This window comes from Rhyacophila brunnea, unplaced genomic scaffold, assembly GCF_057557595.1.
Source record: "Rhyacophila brunnea isolate RB1 unplaced genomic scaffold, BYU_Rbru_1.0 scaffold_1, whole genome shotgun sequence".
NCBI classification, from domain to species: Eukaryota; Metazoa; Arthropoda; class Insecta; order Trichoptera; family Rhyacophilidae; genus Rhyacophila; species Rhyacophila brunnea.
In genome coordinates this window covers 34,432,931-34,458,523 of record NW_028232751.1, presented here as the reverse complement: position 1 = coordinate 34,458,523, position 25,593 = coordinate 34,432,931, and the positions used below count along the sequence as shown (strand labels likewise).

The following is a 25,593-nucleotide window of genomic DNA, read 5'->3' as shown; positions in this document are numbered from 1 at the left end:
TTTATTTTTGTGGATTTAACAAGCAAAGAGTTATGTAGCTCCAAATTTGTAGGTCTTGCCACCAAAATCGAGGATTTGGAGAGAGAAAAATGCAATTTAATTTCACAACTCAGCGGAGCGCTCTAAAAGATCTACATAATGAGATAGATACTACGATTTTTAATACATGGTATAGCTTTCCAAACTCATATTCGAGTCTACATAATATGTATGTGAACAATCATTTTCAAACATGAATAGTAATATAAATAGCATTTAGAGAAGCCAAATAACTGATGAGAATTTGGAGTCGCGCCTAAAATTGAAAACTACAAGTTACATACCAAACATACAGACACTCTCCAAAGAAATGCAAGGAAGGTCATTGTTCACATTAGTTTTAAGGAATGCGTGAAAATTGTATGTTACTCATTTACTATTTGCGTCAGTTTTATTCGCAAAATCGTCTTCACTTGATAAATAAACAATAACATTCACTGAAATAAATCATATTTATAAAAATATATGTATGGCTCTCGAAAAAAAATTTAACCGTTGTGACACTCATATTTGGCTCTTTTGGTCCAAGAGTTTGCCGACCCCTGCATTATATAATGAATATTTGCGGTTATTATACTTTTTCAATTTTTTCTTTTGCCAACAAGCACATTATACTTTCAATTTACTTTCCGTAAAACATTATTTTGTTAAATAAAAGCGGTAAAACTTTCTGTTGTGAGTTTAAAATAGACTCTTTGCGTTATAGACTCTTACGTTGTGAGTTTAAAATAAATTAGGAATAAATTAAAACATTTTACAACCTATCTATATTTGCCACGATATTCATATCCTATTATCTCAATGCCTATTTCTTGCAATAATTCAAAAAATGATAGTATAAAAACGAGTGAAATTTATATTATGAAATATGATATAATGACACCTGAGAATATGGCACACCCATAAATAATTTGAAAAATGTGAAATCAATTCCCAGCAATATTGTAGAAAAATATGGATAGTATTACTTGTGGTCGCTAGATATGCCATTCAAAAATGTATGTAAATGAATATTGCTAGCCATGAAATATTCCTTTCTATAAGTTCAATGAATCAGGTGCAAGAAGAATAAAATAATTTTTCAGTAGGTATATCTACAAACATTATTATTAAATATGTAATTTGTTTTAAGTAATAATATAGTGAAATATCAAGTCGCAAACATATGCAAGCAACCTGCGCTTGGAACATAATAGCGCCTGTACACGTGGATGGATTTACTGGCAATAGTGCATATTTTAAACAATCATGACAATAACTGTTCACACATAAAAGTGCTGACTGTCTCTCCAATTCATTCTTTAAGAGTAGGCGAGACGCGATGTTGTCATTTTATGGTACTATTTCGTACTATTTGACGAGTGGCGAAAATTGGTCAACCTGAAAATTCATTCCTAGTTCGTTTATTTTGCGGCAGGTTCACCACTATCGTTCTACTGCGCAGGCGCAGATCGACAAAATCCTACGTCACATAAAAATTCAGAAGCTTCCAAACTTTTTTGATTCATGCATGCAATCTTGCCAACAGCAGGATAATAGATGTTTACCCATACATTTTCTTGTTATGGCCGCGATAATACTTACCTACTGTCAACAGTAAATCCATGCACATGTAAACAGGGTATAAGTCTAAAGTATACTGTCGCGCAAAGATGAAAGAGCCATAACATGGTTTTAAGATTATATACAATTTTGTATTCATTTTATTATTACAAAAGGACAATAAATTCACTGTGTGCTATATGACAATGTCCATACATCCATCATATAATATGCTAAATTTGTACAATAAAATCATATCAAAGCATATCCCGAATGTTGAAAATTATATGAAACCAATTTAATAAAAATATACATTATAAATTGATTTTTGGTGATGATAAATAGGAAAAATAATATGTACATAAACAGATTAGTACTATAATATAGGTATATTGACTGAGGACGCTTGATAGAAATTGATCTTTAAAAAACGCATCTGATTACCAAGGGAGTAAATTTCTGTGAGCTGTAGCCACCATAAATTAAATCTCAATCCAAATCGATGTTCTAAATCAGCTAATTTTTTTTATTTGTGGAGTTCAACTTCCATTAGAGAAACACAAGACTTCATGATTTTACAAAATTAATGTCTACGTCCACAGTTCTTAAGGTGTTTCATCAGAAGAGCCATACAATCAACATAAGTCTAGCATCACATTCACCAAATGAGACAAATAGGTTTTACCGAATTAAATAAAAGTTTACTTATAATAAATAATAAATTAGTCTAGTACGAATATAACACAACCTTCCGAGGCAAACATTCCATTTGCTAACAGCCGAGTGAACATAGAGCATGCCGCTTTGTGCCCCCAGCCACATTGTGGGGTATGCAGTGGTATGCACTGGGATATCTTTCTCCGGATCCATTTCTTTCTTCGGTGGATGAATTGCTTCTTCGCCTTCATCCTCCAAATTATCCACTTCTGGGTCAACGCCCTCAGCAGTCTCAGGATTGGTTTCCAATTCTGATGCTGTCATCGGGTTATCAATTGGTAAAGAAGGTACTGTAACTGGTTCCTCAACAGTCACCTATAAAATTTAAAACATCTTTTCAGCTCAATCTTTGTTTTGATTTTTTGATGTAAAAGAAAAAACACTAAGATAAAAGTTAAATTCTATTTACGCTCATAAGTGGAACTTATGGCGAGAATTGTTATGAGTATCCACAGAGTGAAGGTTACATTAACCCATATGTAATACACTCTTTTACAAAGAATGGTTGTTGGCCATTCACCCAACCCATTGGGTACTTAAATTTAAAGTAAAGTAAAATTTGTACATGTAAACACTGTATGAACAAAATATTAATAAAAAATGGCCAGAATCCTAACTATTGATATAGATTCTTCAAAAAATATATACAATTTACTTTGGCTGCTACTAATAATCTATGAATCCGAGAATGGGGAATCAAACCAAAATGTTTTATTTCTGTATCAACACACTCATTTTTTTAATTCTCCAGATGACCTTCATCAACAATAAAATTACTAATCAAGGTTTCATTGTCTAATAAAACTAATTAATAAATTACCAGTGTAACTGTTCCCGCAGGTGTTTCATTCTGACTAGCATTGGCTTGATTGTAAGCACAAATGGCCGCCCTCTCGACCGGTGAGGAGTCTGTCACAATCTTTTCCTCGAAATCATCTCTGTGATCTGAGGGAAGTACTCCAGCAACAGATGCGATGCAGAGTAAATGGTTGTCACATACACTGAACGTGTCCAGTATCTCAGCGGGATTATTGGCGTCAATCACCTGAGAAATTTAAACAAACATATTTTAAATATACTATAATTCCAGCCAAAAGTTTGAGCTATAAAAAAGTCTTATGAATTTTTTATATTACAACACTTGATGGTGATTCTGCAAAAAAATTTGTGGGATTGAATTGAAGTCATAGAAAGAAATATATGGTACTGTTCGGTTATACCGGAGGCAGCGGAAAACGCATTTTGAAAATAGCCGATAAACTGGATTATTTGTTAGTTTGGGTTAGTTTAGGTTCGGTTAGGTTGGGTTAGGTTAGGTTAGATTAGGTTTGGATAGGTTAACCTAACAAATAATCCAGTTTATCGGCTATTTTCAAAATGCGTTTTCCGCTGCCTCCGGTATAACCGAACAGTACCAAATATATTCTTTACCTTAGTGCATAGAAACACGGTGGCTATGAACTATTATTTATAGCTGTTTTACCATTTCAATATAATTACGTATGACATGCAATTTTTATGATTGATCATCGAAATATTCTAACCTAAGTAGTAAGTCCATTCAAATGCAAAAACAATCTATACAAATAATAAAATTGGGGTGTCTGTCTGCCTGCCTGTTATAACACAAAAACTGTTTGACCAATATTAGTGAAACTTTCATAGCTTTTAAGCTAATTTATCGATATCAATTTGTTTGAGCAGACTTTCGTCGTCTCGATATTTCAAAAGAAACTTTTCTAAAATAATATACTTGCAACAATACAAAGTAAGGCACAGTTAAAGAAATAATAATACAAATTAGTCTATTTCTTCACTGTGTATTTAATTGTCTTCTTTTTCTTTCCAAATGCAGATGAAGTCATAGGATAATTTAAAAAAAACACCGGTAAATTATTAGTTAATAGGTAGGTAGTTATTAACCCGGCGCCCGCTTCTGTCACGAGTGTAGTACGTGAAATTTCGCAAAACTACGGGGCTACAGCGCTTCTGTCGCCAATGTTGTACGCAAAAATGCGCCGGTCGATTATGTAGAATATACATGACGTATGATTTTGAAATCTCTACCATAATTTGCCTTATTTCATTACCAACGGTGACATATATGTAATATTGTCAAATAAATTGTGTTACAATACTAAAACTAAGATGTTTGACATGCCTTCGACAGGCCGTCAATCTACGCTCATTTAATTTTGGTTTGAAACATCGTGCCACTTTACTGCGTTTGCGCAGTATGCGTAATATCACTGTTGTGAGAGGACTGTGCAAGGAATCGCTCTTGTCGTTTTTCCGTACAAAATATTACGTATTTTACGCGATCTATTGTATTGTGTGAATTTTATTATAATATTTTGTCTGTGTTATTGTTTATGTGTTTTTAACTATACCATTCATGTGTATTAAACTGTTATAAAGTGTTTTGACTATATTTTTTTGGACTATTTTACCTTTGTTATCGTGTGAGTGTTTGGTTGAGAACTTTTTTCAAACTTCAATATGGCTGGTTTAAGTGAGGAATTGGACTCCGATTACGAAATGTCTGAAGAAGAATTGGAACCATCTGACCTCAGTGATGTAGATATATCAGAAGAGCCAATTGAACACTTGAGAACATGGACATCTGGACCCCATGTTCCGATCGTATATGAGTTTGATGATTTTCAATCCGGCATAGCAAACAGCGATTTGACTGAGACTTCGCCTGAGTGTCTTTTTTTTGAACATTTTTTAAACCGTGATATAATGTTGAAGGTAGTCCAACAAACAAACATTTTTTTCCACTACCAGTATAACACTCAAGAACTTGGACCAAAATCACGTTCTCATAATTGGATCGATACAACTGTATCAGAATTATATACATTTTTTGCGGTGTCAATGCTCATGACACGAAACAAACATTTGTCACTAGAAGAACACTGGAGTACGGATTGTTTTTTAAGTGCACCCATTTTCGGTCAGACGATGCCTAGAGACCGATATGAGTTATTGCTCCAAATGCTCCATTTTTCCGATCCAACAAGTGTTACCTCAGATAGACTAAATAAAATTAGGTTACTTTTAGAGCATACACGCAAAATTTTCAAAGACACGATGATTCCGCATCAAAATCTCTGTATCAATGAGAGCATTATTGTTTTTAAAGGGAGACTTATTTTTAAACAATTCATTCCATCGAAGCGTCATCGTTTCGGTATCAAAATGTTCGTGCTGTGTGATGTTATGACGGGTTATATTTTAGATTTTATTATTTATTGTGGTGACGGGACAGACATAGTGGATAGCCAAAACTTTGGAATTTCCGGAGCTGTTGTGACAACGCTGCTGACCGAGTATCTGGGCAAAGGGCATTCGTTGTGGTGCGATAACTGGTACACCGGTCCACAGTTATTCAAACACCTCCATGAAAATAAAACCAATGCTTGTGGGACTGTACGTAAGAATCGCAAAGAAATGCCATGCTTCAAAAAGCTGAAAAAGGGGGAGACAGAGGTAAAGTCAAACAGCCCATTGTTGGCTCTCAAATGGTGTGACAGAAGAGATGTCCACATGCTTACAACCATGCACGATGACTCCTTCGGTCCAACCGGTAAAACTAATTTTAGAACCGGAGAACCCATTATGAAGCCAAAGTGCATCTTAGAGTATAATAAAAATATGGGGACTGTCGACAAGGCCGACATGATGCTCAGCAGCTTGTCGTGCATGAGGAAATCTGTGAAATGGTACAAAAAAGTAGCATTTCACATGATTGACCTCTATTTATTAAATGCGTTCTATATGTATAAATCTGTTACTGGTAGTAAAAAAACTTTAGGAGAATTTCAGTTAGTCGTGATAAAACAATTAGTAGCTAAGTACGCTGTGAAAATCACGAAAACTCCACAACCCAGACCATCGACTAGTGAAAATCCATTGAGGTTGTTGCCTAGAACTTTAACAGATCATTTGCCGCAACACATTCCGCCCACGGCAAATAATAAAAAGCCCAGAAGACGCTGTCATGTGTGCGGAAATTCAAAAATTAATAAAAAAAAAACATCTCTATCTAGATATATGTGTTGTATTTGCAATGTGGCTTTATGTCTCAGTCCGTGTTATAAAATCTACCACTCTTCAAAACAATTTTAAATGTGTAAAGTAAAAATAAATATGTAACTCAGTAATAATATTTAATAGCTGTTTAAGTGTCTGCCTAAAAGTTTGTTTAGTCTAAAATTATTGTGCCATTTTTACGACCCTACTCAGGGAAAAAACATTATGTGTGATTTTATTACCATTTGTGAAGTGTTTCTATACTCGCTTCAAGCACGAGCGTGACGAATAACAAAATGCAAGCCTTGCAGTGCTCCATATACATAAAACAAAATGGCGGAAATCTTATAAATGGTGAGTCTTTGTATAGAATTAATTTCTTCGGATATTTTTGACATTATGACTGATTTATTACGGTTTTTTAATGTTGTAAAATAATCTGAACATGTCTAGGCACCTAAAGAGCCATAAAACTCATTTTTTATTGCCATTTTTATTATGAAACACAGAAGTTAAATTAAACAAAAACCGTCACCGCGGAGAGTGAATTCGTCATACTACAATAGGCCGCGAGTGCCAGGTTAATTGTTCTGATTCTGAAATTTTCTAATAATCCAATAATTGATTGCCTTCTAAGAAATTTTTTGGTGTCCAATTAAAAAATATTTAATTTAGTTTCAAATTATTATTTAGCACCAAACAATACATCTTTAAGCTGTAAATAAATCAGATCAGATAATCATAGGATACTAAAAGATTATAGGTAATAATATCATTATCACCTCATGGAGAAACACTTACAGTAACAGTACTATTAGAATGGGTGCTCGAGCATATCCAAACAAATGAAGAAAGATTGGTTTGTTCTGGCTGCGCCCAATATGTGCGTCCTTCCATCTGCTCCAGTGGTGGAGAGTTGCTTTGTAGAGCTTCGGCTCCCCTCATTTCATCAGCGAGAGACGGCGGACCCCCGCTGCCGCCCCCTGTATCGAACTTTCCGCCTATTAAGTTCACTCCAGCTCCGCACCAAAATTTCATTCCAGGATTTGCCTCTGACAAGGGCCTACACAGGAAGTCAAGATTAATAGAAATTAATAGGTAAATAAACAAAAATTGTGAATGGAATCGTGTTATGTAAGGATATCACACGAGTGTGCTACGATTATGTAGGTAATGTCAGGCTATTTACGGAATGACATCTATTAGAATAGCTCATAGCCTCACCTCATCTGCAGTCAATAACGACACGGCAACAAAGTAAAGATGCCGTCTACGTATTATATAGCAACAAAGCTTCCTTTACTCAAACATACACATGATGTAAGCCTTTCGGGATTTCGTCAATGTTTCCACGCAATTACTATGCGAAGCAATTCACCTATCTCCTCCTTCATCTAGTTGATACTGAGAACTGAGATTACCAGGTACTTATTTATTTTCCAAGACAGAATACCGGTAACCCCCCCGTTCATCCCAACCCTGGCGAGTGCGGATTCGTTATATCGCAATCTTTTTTTAAAACTGGAAATTGTGCAAAGGGGAAATTATCCACCAAATTTAATTTTTAATGTGAATGAGACTGGACTATATTGGAAACGAATGCCAACTCGTACGTTTATTTCCATAGGAGAAGACTGCTTCTGAATTTAAAGCAAGGATCGTCTAACTCTTCTTCTCTCAACTCATTGTAGAAACTGATGGAGGTGATAAAGATGACACGCGGGATTGGTGGAAATGAAGCATAGAATGAAGTCACCCAGTCGTGTATGAAGGGTGTTTGGAAAAGGTTGTTCAGTGAAATTGTTGAAGTTCACTGCAATTATGAAAATGACATTCAAAATATCATCGAAGAGATTAGTCTTATAACCATATCCAGAGACATCGAAGGTGTTGATGTAAATAATATTCAGACTTTGTTAAAATCACACGGCGAACCCTTAACTAATGAAGAGCTGCAGGAAATGGACTGCCATACGTCCCTAGAAAATGACGTCTCCGAACCTGTTTCCGTGCGAAACTTAAGTGTTAAAACCATTGAAAAAGGCCTTTCTCTTCATAATCAATGCATGGAGTTGTTAGAATAGAATGACAAAGATTACGAGCGAGTGAGTACAGTAAAACGTGGCTGTAATGCATTAGTCATATTAGTCAGCTTGTAGTCATATTATTGACAGAAGACTATAACTGAAAACTTTGTAAGTCGACACTTACCAATATTTTCATGTTCAATTGTTGAATTTTTAATGAATATCTGTACAACAAAACATTTGTAAGTTTAATTCTAATTCAAAAAATGTTATCCAAAATATTTGTAACTATACTTACAAAGTGATTTTATGTAATAAATGCTATTTTCCAGTGCATTATCCTTGGAAGAAATAACTTACTAGTTCTATTATAAATGGGATAAATTAAAGAGGTTGATGAAATTTTTACTAAAATAACAGAATGAGATGTCTTATGTATGATGATTTTTTTTCATTCAGGGAATCTAGCATTTTTTTCTAGCCAAAAGATATTTTTCATGCATATTTTTGTCAACGAGAGCAATACCGTATAAAATGTCTTTGTGAGAGAAAAGGTACAATAGACATGTCAATAGTTTAATAATACCTGCAAAATACTGGGACGGGAACTGGTACCCCTGATGATGATCCAGTAGGGGGAGTAGGCGCCTTGGTAGGACGCTGTGGTAAACTCCACCCATACGCCTGCATTCTTCCATCTTCCTTCCTCACATGAGCTCTTACCTAAACCAAAGAAAATATATATCTTACATATCACATGTTGTTCATCAGCAATATATTCCAAATTTAAATTATTTATTTTGATATAATATTATAATGATAACTCGTTACTCCCAAAACTGAGGATGTGCATAATGTAGAAAAATAGCAATTAGAAAAATACACTCGCACAATCACCATGTGTGCGTGAGATATCACAGCCTACTTATAGCCAAAAGATGTTCATTTAAACATCTCTTAAATGTAGGTGAATCTCAAAAACCAAGACCTTGGGTCAATTAATTTTCAAGGAATCAGAAAGCCATTCATTGTTTGTTGCATAGTAAAATAGCATTCATGAAAAACTGAAACTCACTTCAGCAATTTTGATAGAGAAACCACAGAAAGCTCCATCTGGCAGAAGATAGGTTTCTACAACATCATTGATTTCTTTTCCATCGGAGTGTCACATACCACAAGAATTAAAATTTCGAGAGCAAAAACTACGAAACCAACGTGTTATAGAAAGTACTGCAGGATCATAGCAAGCTCCTTGTAAGCATCTCTAGCGAATTTTTAAACTCAAGACCTTCAACAACAGGAGTAACTTGATAACAGATTGCTCGTTTGTTGATAAATTGCCCAAGTCCCGGTCTCCACTTTACCTAATGACTCCCTGTGTCGCAACCAATATCAGCCGATCTCTAAGAGCCATCCTGACCCATCAAAAATACAAACATATTCCTTTAACGAGCGAATATTTAACTAAGTGTAATGCCTTCCAAAAATTAATTCCTTCAAAATCGCTGTGTACCATTAATTTTATGTGTATTTTAAGTAATATTTTCATGTGTATGTTAGAAATAAATCTCCAAAGCGGGAAGTTTAAATTCCACGTCGGGTTAGTGACAAAAATCCGCCCCCACATATTAAGCAACCAATTCACGCACACATTGCTACTTAAATAAGTTCCGCCGTATTAATAGATAATATCAAATTATTAATTCACCTTATGCATAATGACATTTAGATTTCTTTTTAAATCAATCAGTGAAGAAGTAAAGAAATTTCTACTGAACACACTCACCATAATGCCGTACTTATACTATATACTGATACGGGCACCAACAATTGACCCGATAAATCGATTACTTATATTATAATGAGAATCAACTTTAGATGTTTACTATATTTGTATAAACTATTATTAAACCATTTATATTTACTATCTTAATAATTTTAAAATATATAATTTATCGATAAAAAATACACCCACGTTTTCTAAACTAAATTTAATGATATTTTGATTATTTTAGAAACCTCATTAGTTTGGCTGCGACTAAATACTTATATTTCCCATATCCAAGATACTACCGGCATCCATTAAATTACTGTCTCTTGTATAATATTACCATAATATTGTACTTACCAATAAACAGACAATAAAAAATGCAAAATGCAAAAAAATATTGGCCCAGTCACACATTAAAAATCATCTCGGCGGGGATATAGTCATAAATCAAAACCGGACGCAACATTACAACTTTCATCCGTGCACATAGGCCATGCCGGGACAGCGACATCACACAGCTAGCCAAAATGAATGATAAAGTGACATTTTGGGATTGTAACTGTGCCGCATGTTCAATGGAATTTGTTGCATCACTAGCTGTTATTTGTAAAACTAAATAATTGCAATCATGCGGTGTGCGGTAATATATTTAATTACATGTGTATTGTGAATACCAACAAAATCACATTGATAAATTCGACCTATTGCAGTTGAGACGAGTTTGTATGTGAGACCTGGCTTAGAAATAGTCACAAAAGATTCACCTATTTCTTGTCTCACAAGGGGTTGAACATTAAGCAGAACTTCAAACATGTGGTTAATTGAAGTGTATCCAATCCAACTCGGTGACCAGGAATTTATATGGAAATTACACTCATTTTATTTTCTGGAATTTTCATAACGCTATAAAAAATTATATTTATACAAACAATATAAAATGGTAACCGTGGTGGATTAGGGCACTTGAAGGATCTAGGTAAAGGCACCATAAGCAACTGTCCATTCATCATTTGGTAAGGAATCTACAGAAAAAGAGAAAACTTTTTTTTTTCTTATAATATTCCCCATACGACGAATTGAAATAGAGTAAGATTTATTGCAAACAGTATAAATATGGTAAGAATGCATCATGAAGGACGTCAATTTGTGAGAATTTACTTAAATTTCCAGGCACTTGAAAGATAGGCAATGAAGTGGATGCGTCCTACACATGTGAGATAATTATCGGTGCGTTCTTAACCGATTGGGCAAATCACTATTTATCACCACTAAGATACCATTAGGATTTAAAATTAATGAAAACTCTGCCGTCATGTTTCCAGGGATATTTTTTCCACAGGGTTCTAATTACATTTTGTTTTCTTTCTAAACTGTGAGACAACCCATAATTATTGTAGAAAATTAATATTTAGATTCAAGATGTTTCTGAGTTTTTGTTTCGAGATTCATAAACAGTAGAATGACTCTCCTGTTTACTTTTTTTACAAGTAAAGAGAATATGTATCATTACTTTTACAAAGAATATTTTTTCTATTAAATGTCAAGTCACAATAAATAAAAAAGATGTTGACAACTTCCCATACAACTAAATTATGTAATATATTATCCTTTGCTGTTGATATTTTGCAAACTAGAAATATACATTATGTACTAATTAACAACCATATTGTTTTTTTTATCAAATCCAAATGGCGATCAATGTTATACCTACCACTTCCCACTAGGCCTTCACACCCTTCTTACGGGACGTGTCCCACAAGTGCAATATTATCTGTGTGTTCAATTGGAACATCTCAGGAGCAATAACCAATGACTTGATCACTTTGGACAATGGTTTTGCATAATAAAGAGAGTTGAGATTTACCCCCCAAATGACACTACAAAACTTTCATACCTACCAAGTCAACGTATTATTACTAATTCGAGTCATCAAAAGGTATGGTTGATTGTCATCCACACGACACAAACACGTCATGTCAGAGTTGGGTGATCAATTTTGTTTTCCATTTGAAAGTCATATTTTATATTATAATATGTCATGGTTAAAAGTATTCTGTGTGGTAGATAAATATCTTAAAAATATAAAGATTTGTAGATACCATTATACACCCACTACAAATTATTATTATCAAAAAGTAAACATTTTATATTATGTTGGTTTATTAAATAGATCAATACTACCAGATAATTGATAACAAACCAAATGTATATCTTGATAATAACTAAAATAAATATTATAATAAAAAAAGATGGAAGGAAAAATAAAACAGTTAAATAGTTGTATTACATACTGTAATAATAATATAAAAAAACAACAAAATTTAAATAATAAAACATTTATAACACAAGTTAATATTTTAGTATAATGTTATTGTCCTTTAAACATAGTTTGACTAACAGTAAATATAATTTTAATATAACAGAAACGATAAATGCGAAATAATAAAAGAGTAAAGTAAAAAAATTAGTACATGCTACGAGGGCAGTATGATAAATCAGGTAGAATTCTAAGAAATGAAGTCAGAATCGCAAATCTCACATAGCAAATGTCAAGTTTAGTATCATCTGTTACTAGGCTACATTCAAATTTTCAGACAGATTTGTCAGACTTGACATTTAGTTTAATTTACACAGCTATTGTAAATGGAAAAAAGTGAATTTCAGGTGTTGATAAAACATTATTTCTTACGTGGAAAAACCATTATGCAACCGAAAACAAAGTTTGAAAGTGACTCTTCACCATCGATTAAAATGATTCATAAGTGGTTTACCGATTTTCGTTGTGGGTGTTTAAGGACGAGTAGAGTTGGGTTTCAGGAATTTCCAATGACATTAATATGGACGAAGCATCTGGAAAAAAAAATGACACTCACTTTTTTTGTCGGGTCTGCCGAATGGCATAATCTGTTCTAACGCCATTGCGATAAAGGTGATATTGCTATAAATTCCCGAAACTTTTTGCCGGGTCTGCTGAATGGTTCGGTTCGAACGGTTCGCTCAAATGAACATTGCTACTAGAAACACTGTTCTAACGGCGTTACAATAAAGGTGATATTGCTATAAATTCCCGATGCGTGATATCGCATAATGGATATTACGTGACGTCTACCTATGCACGTGCGAATGTCACTATGGGCGAATTTACTTGCTAGCTACTGTACTGAGTGCGTCGTCCATTAATAATGTCATTGGGAATTTCCCAACGGGAATTCTCGAGAAATTTTCGAGATTTTCCATCCCAAATCTCAAGAATTGAAATTTGTAACATTTCGTGAAATCCCGGATCTCGAGAATCTTTTCTCGAGATTCAGGATTTCTTTTTAAATTGAAATAAATAAACAAAATTTGAGTTCGAGCCTGTCACATTATATTCTCAAATTTTTGTTCACAAAATTGGAGAATCAGCACACCGAATTGGGCGACGAGTTCCTATCCAGCCTAAAAAGAAAACTAACAGATCGTAGATCTAGCCCTTCGTTATCTGCCTTTAAATATATGCACGATCTGGTAAACAGCTGTCGTGACCGTGAGAAATCTGCATTCTTCCTGAAGTGTTCCAAAACAAAATTAATTAAAGAAGCCAAAGCGCACCTGGTCCATCTTCTTCCCACAAGCAATCAAGAAGACCTAGCAGTTTCCAATTCTGATGCTGATTCCGTGCCCGTGATTGTGAACAACAGAGAAGATGTGGTGAAACAACTTGAAAAATATGTCCAGCAATGTATAAGCTAAACAAACTAAATGTATAAGAAAAGACACAAAACATTCAAAGACTGATCGGGGCAATTAACACTCCTCAACAGGTAATTTTGTGTCTCGAAAGATATCAGGGAATTTTGTGTCAGACGCAGCCATTGACAGTCTGTTTTTTGAAATCCTATTTTAATAAGTAAAAAGTAAGTTTCTTAAATAAAAAAAAAAAATTTGGAATTCGTCTGTTTTTACACTGATTTTAGGATTTTTTATAAGTTTTTTTAAATTTTCTCGATATCTCGAGAATTATCAAGAATTATTTTCTGGAAATCTCAAATCTCGAGAATTCTAATCATCATTTCGGGAAATCCCGAATCTCGAGATTGAGATTTTCTCGGGAAATACCCAACTCATAGCACGAGTGATACCGAACGTTCACGATGCCCAATTGAGGTCACCACACCATAAATGATTGAGAAAATCCACGATATTATGATGGATGACCGGTGAATGAAAATGCATGGTATTAGTGAGGCTGTAGGCATCTCAATTGAACGGGTTCAGAACATTTGGATATGAGAAAGCTCTCCGCAAGATGGGTGCCGGAATTGCTCACAATCGACAATAAACGCACATGTGTGAAAAATTCAAAGGCATGTTTGGAGATGTTAATCCAAATGAATTTCTACGTCGATTTATAACTATGGACAAAATATGAATTTATCACTATACACCAAAGACCAAGGAATAGTGGGTTTCTCCTGGTGAATTGGCACCAAAGAAGGCAAAGGTTGTTAAATCGGCAGGAAACGTTATGGCAACAGGGATACACATGGCATAATCCATACTGACGAAAGGGGGAAAACGATTATTGAGGAATACTACTGCAGTTTATTGGACCGTTTCGACACTTTGAAAGGAAAACTACCGCATTTTGCGAGGAAAAAAATTCTCTTCCACTAAGACAATGCACGAGTACACATGTGTCGGTCCCATTGAAAAATTGCATGAACTGAAATATGAGTTGCTTTCTCATCCACCATATTCTCAAGATATAACCCCCTGCAACTCTTTCTTATTCCCGGATTTATAGAAATGGTTTGGCGGAAAAAGATTTTGGAGAAAGACTAGCAATGAGGTCATCAATGAAACAAACGCCTATTTTGAAGGGTTGGAGAAATCATATTGTTTGGAAGGGATCACAACATTGGAAAAGGGGACCATGTTGAAAAATGTAACGATTTTATGCTAAAAAAATCATTCCTTGTTTATCATTATCTAGGCCATATCTTATATAGTCATTTTAACCAGACTTATCATACTACCCTCGTATTATCCTTTAAAACAGGGAGTTAACAAATAATTTTATAAAACGAAAATTATATAGAAAAATTAACAATAATATTACAAATTCCAATTTAAAGATCTTTTATCAGAAGAGGAATAAAATAATAAACAGATTTTCTATTATACATAGTAAAAAATATCTGTCTACATCAGCGTTTCCCAAATAAATTTAATCACGGAAACCATTTAATTTGATGAACAACCTCCAGTCCAAAATCGGTAGGTATCTGATATGTAACTATTAAATTAAAAATAATAAAAATAATAAAAATGTATGTCTAGTGTAGTATAATATATCATTATTTTTCAATACTTGCACTCACTACGGTCCTTTTGTCAAATTAGTTGTGCACCTGGAATTCCTTAGATATTTTACCATATCAATTGAATGGTGAACGGTGAAATGAATTTTTCTGTATGTTTTGTCTTATTTTTCTCCACATCCAATATCTAAAATTTTAACAGACTTCATTTAATTTTGTGAATATCTCGGCAAGAAGCGAGAGGGAATATTTTGGACAAACACAAAATGATTGTTATTTGAAATCTATAATGTCAACACATATGCCAACAACTTTTTTACCGCAGTTCAAACATTCTAATAAAGAGTTTACCTTGTCATGGCGATGTAACCCAGGGCCGTGTGGTGATAATTAGTGATATTTTCAAATATAATTTTTAATTATCGTGACTGTGTCGTTGTTGACTTAACAGAATTAATAATCCAGGCCGTTTCATCTAGGGCGGTTGTAAGCGTCATTAAAGTATATTTAGCTAAATTTCATCAATTCCTTTATCAAAATCTTTCAAAAACCAGCAACTCTTAATTATACCTCATAGAACCCATTTGTGAAACGCTGATCTACATAATATAATTATTACAAAAATCAGATAGGTATTTCTCTATATAAAAAAATGTTAGACAAAACAATAAATAGGATATATACAAAACTAAATAAATATAAATTATCTTACTAAAAAGTAACGCAGACTAGAAATGTTATTTTCTAATTCATAACTGACAATTATTTTTATATTTACATATTCGCTATATTGTATTAAGTTACCACTTATAACTATGAGTAATCTTCTCGTATCTTGAACAGCAAAATTAAGCATAATTTTCTAAGATTGATTTTTTATAAATAATCACTCATAACAATCTCTCATGGACAGGAATGTAAAGGCCAAATTTCGGATGATATGTTCAGCAATATGTAGATTCACTTCTTCATTTCATCTATCTGTTAGAAGAAAAGACAAATTTAGAAAAAAAAAAATAATAATAAGGCAACTTCCCTAGTTTTCACAAATGTCTTTAATTGTTTAAATTGTTATTCATACAAGAGGAAAATAAATAATACATAGGACATCGCTCATAGAGGACAATAAAAGGAAGAAAATACAGACAAACCATCCATAATAATTATTTATATAATGATAATCATTACATTGACATTAATACCAATTATAAAAAACACCTTTCTAAATAAATGTTATATTTATTATCCAAAGACATAAATAATAATCGTATTAACCCTTCAACGACTGATATTTTACGAGGAACTTGCAAATAGAATACCAATTCTTAAATATTTTTAGAAAGTTAAAAAAAAATGATTTCATAAAGTTACAAAACTCATATTATAGAATTTGAAATGATATCTTTATATGTTTAGTGATGATGTAAAATGTTGAATAATTGTTGTAGACTAATCTAACTTTAATCGTCAATAAAAGTCGCATAGTCAATCCTTAGTCGTCAATGGGTAGTACGTAAATGAAATTCTAAGAACATTAATGTCTATTGCAGATTGGAACCAAAAATAATAGATTTAATGGGCCATATTATTTTCTTCTTAGGCGACGCAATTCTGGAAGACGTTCATTGACTTTATACATTATTACAATATACTCGACTAAATCTGAAAATAGAAAATTTCGTGTTTGAAAATAAACGGAAGATATTTTGATAATATCATATTTCAAATGTAATACTTACAATATAAAAATGGAATTTTTCTATTCTGTATTATACGGAATTTTACAGGGCAGAGGATTGATTATGGTATTTTTGGGAAGATATTTAACGTCTTTTGTGAACATTCAACAAATATAAATTTAATTATGGATACTTTAAACAATGCAGACTACAACGTATTACACTTACCTGTCATGGCGTAAATCACGCATATATAATGTGGATTCACATAGTCCTACTATATATTGGCTGCCTCCAGTGTCAATTTTGATTTTTAGATTTCTCAGCAGTATTTCAACATATTCACCACTTATCCAATTCGAAATAATTCAACTTAGATAAAGTTAAATATGTACTTTGTAAACACCTATACACGCTATTAGTAAATTGACTGTCAAATAAATAGGCTTATATATATGCGATGCTATAAGCAAAAATATCCATTTTTTTATAAACGAACATTACTTTTTTACAAGTAGTACCTATGTAGAAACTGCTTAGAAGTGAAATGTAACAGTCGTCAAAGGGTCAAACACGAAATATTCTATGTAGATACAGTCACAGTCATAATAAAGTCTCTACTAAAATATTAATGTTGGTAACTTGATTATTATATTATTTGTAAGTTTGATAAATCCTGTCCATCGGTATCTGTGCTACTATTGCCAAAAGTGCAATTTCGCTGTATCTGTTCATTCAAATCTACGAGTTTTTAAAACACTATGGGATTTCAGAATTAGCTTTCATATGATTTTCATGTGTAATAACCTTTTGTTAACTAAATTATATCTTAGTGAAAACTGCTAGGTTCTCAATAAGTCAATATAAAAATATACATAAATTATATGCACTTTTTCATGTTTTATGGGTCAGTTTTTTAATAGACAACATTATTTAAAATACAATAGACATTCGCCTAGGTCATAATAGGGGTAACAGCTTAAAAGGGCACTGCTAAGAATTTGGACTATCTAGAAGGAGTCATATAAATTATTTCTAATATAGCATTTGAATGCATTTACTGATTGAATGAAGCATGGTTAAGTTGGTAAACAACACTGCTAAGTTGACATTTCCGATTTCTAACACAAACAATGGCTGTCAATTTGAGATATTCATTAAATTTACTGTTTACTTATTCACATAAAGATATAAACGATTTACCGGTATTTTCAACTAAATAATTAATGCTAGGGTGCCATATTATTCGCCGCTTATCTACTCATCATGACAGATTATAATTTCTTACCCCTGCAAATTGGAAAATAAATGTCAAAATGAAAGTGTGAAGTTCTCTTCAAATGAACCTGCAATGCAAAGTCAATCGTGGCTATCCTAATCAGTAAACCAGGGTCCTTTTTTTCACTTTCATATGCTTAGGCTCCATCTATCTATACAGAAGAAGGTTTTCTTCAACATCTTTGTTTCATTGATAGTAAATTTTGACATACGGGCTCGGAAAATAATATACATTGGTAAACTTTTAGCAACCAAATCGTTATAAAAAGACAACATTAAATGTGAAATATTTATGTTGAAGCAAAAATTCATATTCACATTACATATATTGAAAAGGTTAAAATGTTTTCATCCATCCTGAAATCCCAAGATCGCAATCCCTAGTCTGTATATACAAATATATCACATATGTATGTCTGCAATATATATATTATTGAATCATTCTGCTTAATTAAAAAACAATGTACCTAGTTATTAAGGTGACGCATCAGTGAAATGGCAAATAATTTTCAACTGTAGGTGCGACGAAATTTTGGACTCACTCGCATTCAGTGAGAGAACGTAGAGCTAGAAGCACGTCACTTTGCTTCGTGATGGCGACGGGCCAATTAATTCTTAAATCGTGTAAAGATGACTAAAAACGTTACCCATTTACTTTAAAAAGAAAACATGTCAATGAATATATTCTTATTGTTACTAATAGAACAATAAACAGAACATAAAATGGACATATGTTGGATTTATAAGACAAATAATATTTCGTTTGACAGGCGTCATTTGCACCCGCAACCCGCAATCCGCGCATCGCCTAGCAACGATCTTTTTAGACCGTGCCTCAACTGATGTACGGCCTTAACATCTGGCCAGGCATAAATAATCATATGGTATGTTATACCTAGTTAATTTGCAGGTACATACTTATTTATGACTGTGACTGTAAGGTACTGGTTTTATTCAACATTATTGTTATGATTATACACTATGAAGTATGTAATCATAACATTTCTACATACCACCACCAAAATAATATTGTAATCAGTTTCACTATCAGTAAGTATAATAAATTTAGATGAGTGTGATATGATTTTTCAAGACTATAAAAAACGATGTATACTTAGCAGATGTCACAAATTGGGAAGTAGAAAAGAGGCCTAAGAAAAATAAAGGCATTCACTGAGAGTATTTTTTAGTATTTACAATTCAAATTATTTTGATTTTATTGCTTGCCTTTTGTCAAAATGGAAACATACCGGTACACATTATATAATATATAAATCAGCATAAAAATGTTTAACCCTTTGAATGCTAAACAACGATATATCGTTGTTCATAATACCAGCAAGAAATGCTAACCACAATCATTGTTGGCGTCACAATACTTAGAATGGTAAATTTTTTTTGGGAACTTCATACTGCTCCATTATCAAGCCGGTTTTTATTATGTTTGCTTTGCACATTTAATTACTTTCACTTCTTTTGCAGAGCGGGTTAGATTCATTTATTTATTTGAAATTAAAATAATTTATAAAAGCGGAAATCCATGTATGTACCTACGCCATCCTGTTAAAACTTCTAATTGACATTAAAACGATACAATTAATTACGTGCACTTAATGGCCCATTGTTGTTAATAAATTTTACAACATACATACCTATTATTATTATTGTGTCATATTCTGAATAATTGTTATAATAAACTGCACTGTTCGATATAGAGATAATAAATTTAAAGATTTGTCAATAAACCTGAGAAATAGTGAATTAACAATAATAATCACGGTCTCAGCTAATACAATTTGGGAATTACAATCAACAAATAAAAAATTACATAGTCAAGTGTATATAATCTGATATTATTGTCAATTATCTAATCAATATATAGGTCGGAATTATACTCCAGTAATTTATTTTCAACTTATTTGGTTCTGTTGACAAAACTATTAGAATGACCTTCGAAAAACCTTTAGAAGTCCAACAAAGAGAAAATGTGTGTGACAGATTATAAAAACAGCATATTTGTAGACAGGGAATATAGATTCGTCCACCCTCAATTGGCAAGTTTTCAAGCAATCGGGCAATCCTTTAGCCAATTCAACCTACTGTGAGTTGTTGGTATTAGTCTCCCGCAAGCTTGGTGTTAAAATCAATCAATAAGGGAAAAATATTATTTTTTTTATTAACAATAATTATAAATGGTGGCATGCTGGGATTTTGAATAACATCATAACAGCCAAAGGGTTAAACATATTTTTCAGTTCAGCACTTTTGCCGCTACTCTACTTAGCTCCTCAGAACTAGAAACATAATTGCATGTCATAAAATCTGTTAAAACGGAAAACAACTGATCGGACTAAGATGCACCAACAATACAAAAGGCAGAAATAATTATTGTAAGAGATTGGACAAAAAAGTTTATGATCGTTAAATAGTAGAATAACCAACTGTTTATTGTACTTCAAAGGAATTGCAGTATTCATTAATTTATGAAGTTTCTTAGTTGCAGACAGGCTTTTGATCATATTATTAATACAGTAACATAATCAATCAATGTTTATTTTTATATGAAATTAACGTTTGTTAATTTTTGTATCATTATCGAGACGTAGAAATCATTCCGGTGTAGTCTTTGTTGGATTATTTAATCGATGAATGAATGAGCCACAACTAAGCTACTAATAAAAAAAATCGTACCTGTCTGTATTGATCACGGCGTTCTATCTTTTTCCGCTGTTGAGCTCTATCCGAAGTGGTCTCTAAAAAGTCTGCGTGAGTCCGGGAGTGCCGAAGCCGCGACGGACTGCCTGATCCACCAGCAACACCTGCCATACGCACATTCGCTGACAACGGTCTAGAAGGTCTTTCTCCAGAACTAAACAGAACAATTCGAAAATTAATATTACAAAAGACATTACAGTATGGTTGTTAGCAGTTTCCTCCTGACTAGTATCTGTATACAGTTCAAAAACCATCCTCTGACCAAGAAAATATCCAGAGTGGCACCCTCTTTCTTACACTACACACATTCCCAGTATACATTTAGAGCCAAATGCAAAGATGTCAACAATAAATTTTCTCTCATTTAATAAATAAATAAACTCATTTCGTTGCATACTTAACAGTTTATCAAAACAATAAATAACACGTATGGCTATGTTGCCTTTGGTGATCAGAAGTGCTGACCATTTTTTTAAATTCATCTTTTCCACATTTTTTTTTAAATTAACACAGGTTGCGTTATTGGTGACTTTTGACATGCTCTCCGTGTTCATAATTTACAAATCTTATACAATAAATGCAAACTATTCATTCCAATGGTCTTTTTTAGTTGGTGTTTGAGTAGATAATCAGTAACTTGATATAATTTGGTTTAACCGAAGGGAGTATATTCCATACTATGTATATTATTTAATAAACTATATCTTTGGAAAATGTAACAATCTTTATATTGAACATGGGTATATAATTGGAAAACATCTCAAATATATAACCTACTAAAAAAAAAATCATATTTTTTTTTTTAATATGACGCTCAACTTGAATCTGTAATCACCAAAGCACTGTGCCGCGAATCTAAAATCATATATCGCACTGTGAGTGTAAAACCAAGGCATCTGCAAAAGACATATTTTGGATATATTAGGGTTTGAAGTCTTCGTTTTATTAGGAGAAATAGAGTTTCTAAAAAAACCATAATATTTGGTTTATATCTACATTATATTGCATGTTCTTTCAGTTACTTCACTTTTACATTATCAAGTTCACGACTTTTGCAGTTGTTTTGCATTTAATCTCGAAATTGAACAATTTGCAGATGCCTTGGTTCTACACTCACGGTGCGATATGTTCAATACTATATACAATTAATATCATTTAATTGACTCCAGTCACTTATTAAGCATTATATTATGTTGTTCATCCGAAATTCGGATGTATAACGCATAAGCCCACTTATCTAAATAAGTATGACTAAGCACAAGGCTCTTACTATTTGTATTTGGGATGAATTACAAAAAAAAAAAAATTTTAAAATCACCTGAAAAGTTTATTAAAAAAATTCCATATCCCTTGTTTCTTTTCCAGTGTGTCACTATTTCGGTTGGCTCTGATTATTTCCGTTAAACGAACGGCCTCTTGCAATTCCATGAAACGTTCCTATAACAAAATATACTTAAATTACTACAAAAAATAAAAAGAGGAGACGAATCAACAATGAAACATAATTAAAGATCTCTCCTACAATCGGGACATGAACTGGCTCCGCTAATCCAATAGAAGGAAATAAATCATTCTAATACCACGTTAAACTTATCCCGATTGTGTCTCCAAAACTGGATATTACAAATCCGATAATTAAAACACTAAAGACAGACAACTTTAACGTGAGGCACCGCTGCATAACGTGCGCTATGCAGCGGAGTCTCTAGAAAGAATTTTCGCATTTCTACAGTCGCAAAGTGAGATAATATAATTATATACAACTTTTAATGATTATGATTTTTTTATCAACATTGGATAAAAAATTAAGTTTATTTTATCGAGACTATCATTACAAATACCTTGTATTGATTTCGCTCCATAAGAACTCTTGCCATCTCTACGCGAGTGAACTTCTTTCGCTGGGCCATAGGTACATCAGCTTCTTCTTGTTCTGTTGACCCTTCCTGACCCCGGTTTCCTTTGGTCCCCACTAATCCTTCCTCCCTTATCTTTCTTAGTTCTTCTTCCAACTCAGCCACATGGTCCTTTAGACGTTGACGAGCCATGCTAAGCGAAGTGATTTCTTCACGCAGGATTTCTTGCTCACCCACTAGTTCGTCTACTTTGACTATAAGATCATCCTTCACAACGTTCAGAGCATTCCTGTAAATAAAACAAATAATATTATTTTGTTAGTGATATGGCAGAAGTACAAACTATAGTTTTTTTAATGTACAAACGTTTACATACTTGAATAATAAACTGTTTCATTAAAGACAAAAAAAAATTATGTCATTTAAATCATTTTACATTCTAGCAAGTTAGGTATAATATCCATCGCTAAATAAGCGAAAAGTGGGCAAAAACAATTACAGAATTTTGTTTTTGCCTTGACTGAAAAATTTGCCCTTTTCAAAGAACGCAGTTTATCTCACAGGTCCAAATATATAGTAAACACCGTATGGAGCATTTCGTAGATGGAGGCAAGATCCACAGAAGGGTTTTACTAAATTAAAGAATTCATTTCATTAATAAAATAACATCGCTGGATGCGAAATACCTCCAATGTATTAATTTTGCAAAAATGAGTTTTTAGTGTCAAAAAACTCCTTGATTTTTTCTTTATCGTTGACAAAAACTTCTGTGCTATGTCGTTTTGGTTGAAAGCTATAAATCTCCAATGTGATGTATTCTTACCAAATGTTATGATGAACATTACTAAACAACTCCATTGTGCACATCGGAGAAATTGTGCACGCACTCACGGTGTTCAATTGTGGCAAAATATATATTATATTGCGAAAGAGATAGACTGCGAAATAAACCTCCAACGTAAAAATATATACGTTTAAAGCATTTTATGAAAAACTTATATGAACAGTTTCTATAATTTTATAATCCAAAATAGTGTAAATAATATAACTCCCACTAAACTGCATTATTATTTATTTAATTATTCTAAATATTCTGTTCTAGATTGCTTAAAGCAGTTTTTTGTCTCTAACTCCTAAAGATGGTTTTACCACATTGGAGGAGGTATTTCGCGTGCAGCGACGATATTAAGTTTTCGATGGTAACTTACTTAGTTGCTAGGAGTTCGTTATTTTCTAAGATGAGGTTTTCCACTTCTTTCCCCATTCCTGGAAAACAAATATATAATTTAAAATTAAGAATCTTAATATATTATGTTCTCTAACAAATGATGTGTAATTTATTTTGATCATTGCATGATAATAATATAGTTTAAGCAAATTAACTACATAATAGAGTTTAGTTATTTCATGATATCAACTAGCACAACTGTCAAAGGAATGATTAAAGTATGTAGCATTAAAAAGTTAGTGAAGTATTTAGATTAATGGCGAAACACTTACCAAAATAATTATCATTCACTGTTAATAGACAAACATTGGCATCCAGCATGTTGTTTCAAGACAGGAGACATTAGCACCCAGGGAAAACAGAGAAAAAATAGGTAGGTATGTGCAATAGACATTATTATGCAATACATAGACATTGGCAGATTGGCAACTGAATATTTAAGTACCCAAAAAAACAAATCTTATTAAATGAGAATTACTGGCCTTTTTAGGGTATTTAATAAATATGCAGTGGTTTGTCCCAATCGGTGAATGGCTATTTTAGTAACATTTCATGCAAATATTAAACAAAATAGTGACCTAAATGCTTATAATGTTGATTTTTAATACCCATAAAAACCTACATAAAATCCTACATAAAATGAGAATGCTTTCTTTCGCATGTTTTTACAATAATTAGGTATTTTTTATTCAACATTATTAATGATATCCATATAAAATGATTATTATTGAAATAAAACAGCAATTACGACAAATCAGTTTTTTTAACCATAAAACAAAATTATGTGTGTTAATATTTACTAAATGAATAATTTTAATTATGTATCTACAATATGAATAGCGTAATCATTTTAAACTTCTATAAGGCATTAATGAGATTGACAAATCTGATTATATAGTTACACCCGTAGTAAAGAAGCATGCAACACACATTGTTTTAGAATGTACTCTTCGGACCAAAACTGTGATAAAATATAATAATTTATTCTTGATTTTTAATTTTGCATAATTTAATTAGAATGACATAACGATAGTATTGGGCATATACGAACCAGAAGACGCATATTCTCCAGGATGCACCCAACTGCCTGGAATGATAAACAATAAAATCAATCAACCAGTATTGAACAATAACTCATGCCAAAAATCCTTAAAATTGATATGGATCAAATATAAATGTATTATTTATTGCACCAAACTAATTATAGTGAATCATATTATTCACTTTTTTTTATAAAATCTTGTTATCTGAAATGTGGCTCTAATGACGTGTTATGAATATTGAGAATTGATAAAGTTACTAATGAATGGAACTTTGATAGAGGTGGGCGTGCCTGATCACACAAAAACAAGAAAGATGGAGTGTCTGGGAAAAGTCTTGGAGATGACTGGGAAATTACA

General features: G+C 32.7%; 1 protein-coding gene across 5 annotated transcripts in view; it reads right to left on the bottom strand.

Annotated features, from left to right (window-relative positions):
* syd (JNK-interacting protein syd) overlaps positions 1–25,593 on the bottom strand; it is a 46,675-nt gene that overhangs the window by 13,462 nt on the left and 7,620 nt on the right. For 3 of the 5 annotated variants that reach the window (XR_015070190.1, XM_085943408.1, XM_085943427.1), the window contains exons 6-15: positions 25,245–25,280; positions 24,466–24,483; positions 24,174–24,231; positions 22,951–23,254; positions 22,428–22,546; positions 21,086–21,263; positions 8,950–9,086; positions 7,138–7,399; positions 3,119–3,343; positions 2,330–2,613 (exon numbers count right to left, since the gene is read on the bottom strand). Coding sequence is in view for 3 of the 5 variants with exons in the window: in XM_085943408.1 (XP_085799534.1) it covers positions 2,330–2,613; positions 3,119–3,343; positions 7,138–7,399; positions 8,950–9,086; positions 21,086–21,263; positions 22,428–22,546; positions 22,951–23,254; positions 24,174–24,231; positions 24,466–24,483; positions 25,245–25,280 (1,621 nt within the window). In the remaining 2 variants the exon portion in view is untranslated. The remainder of the gene's footprint in view (positions 1–2,329; positions 2,614–3,118; positions 3,344–7,137; positions 7,400–8,949; positions 9,087–21,085; positions 21,264–22,427; positions 22,547–22,950; positions 23,255–24,173; positions 24,232–24,465; positions 24,484–25,244; positions 25,281–25,593) is intronic. The other 2 variants (XR_015070191.1, XM_085943416.1) reach the window with 1 other exon arrangement.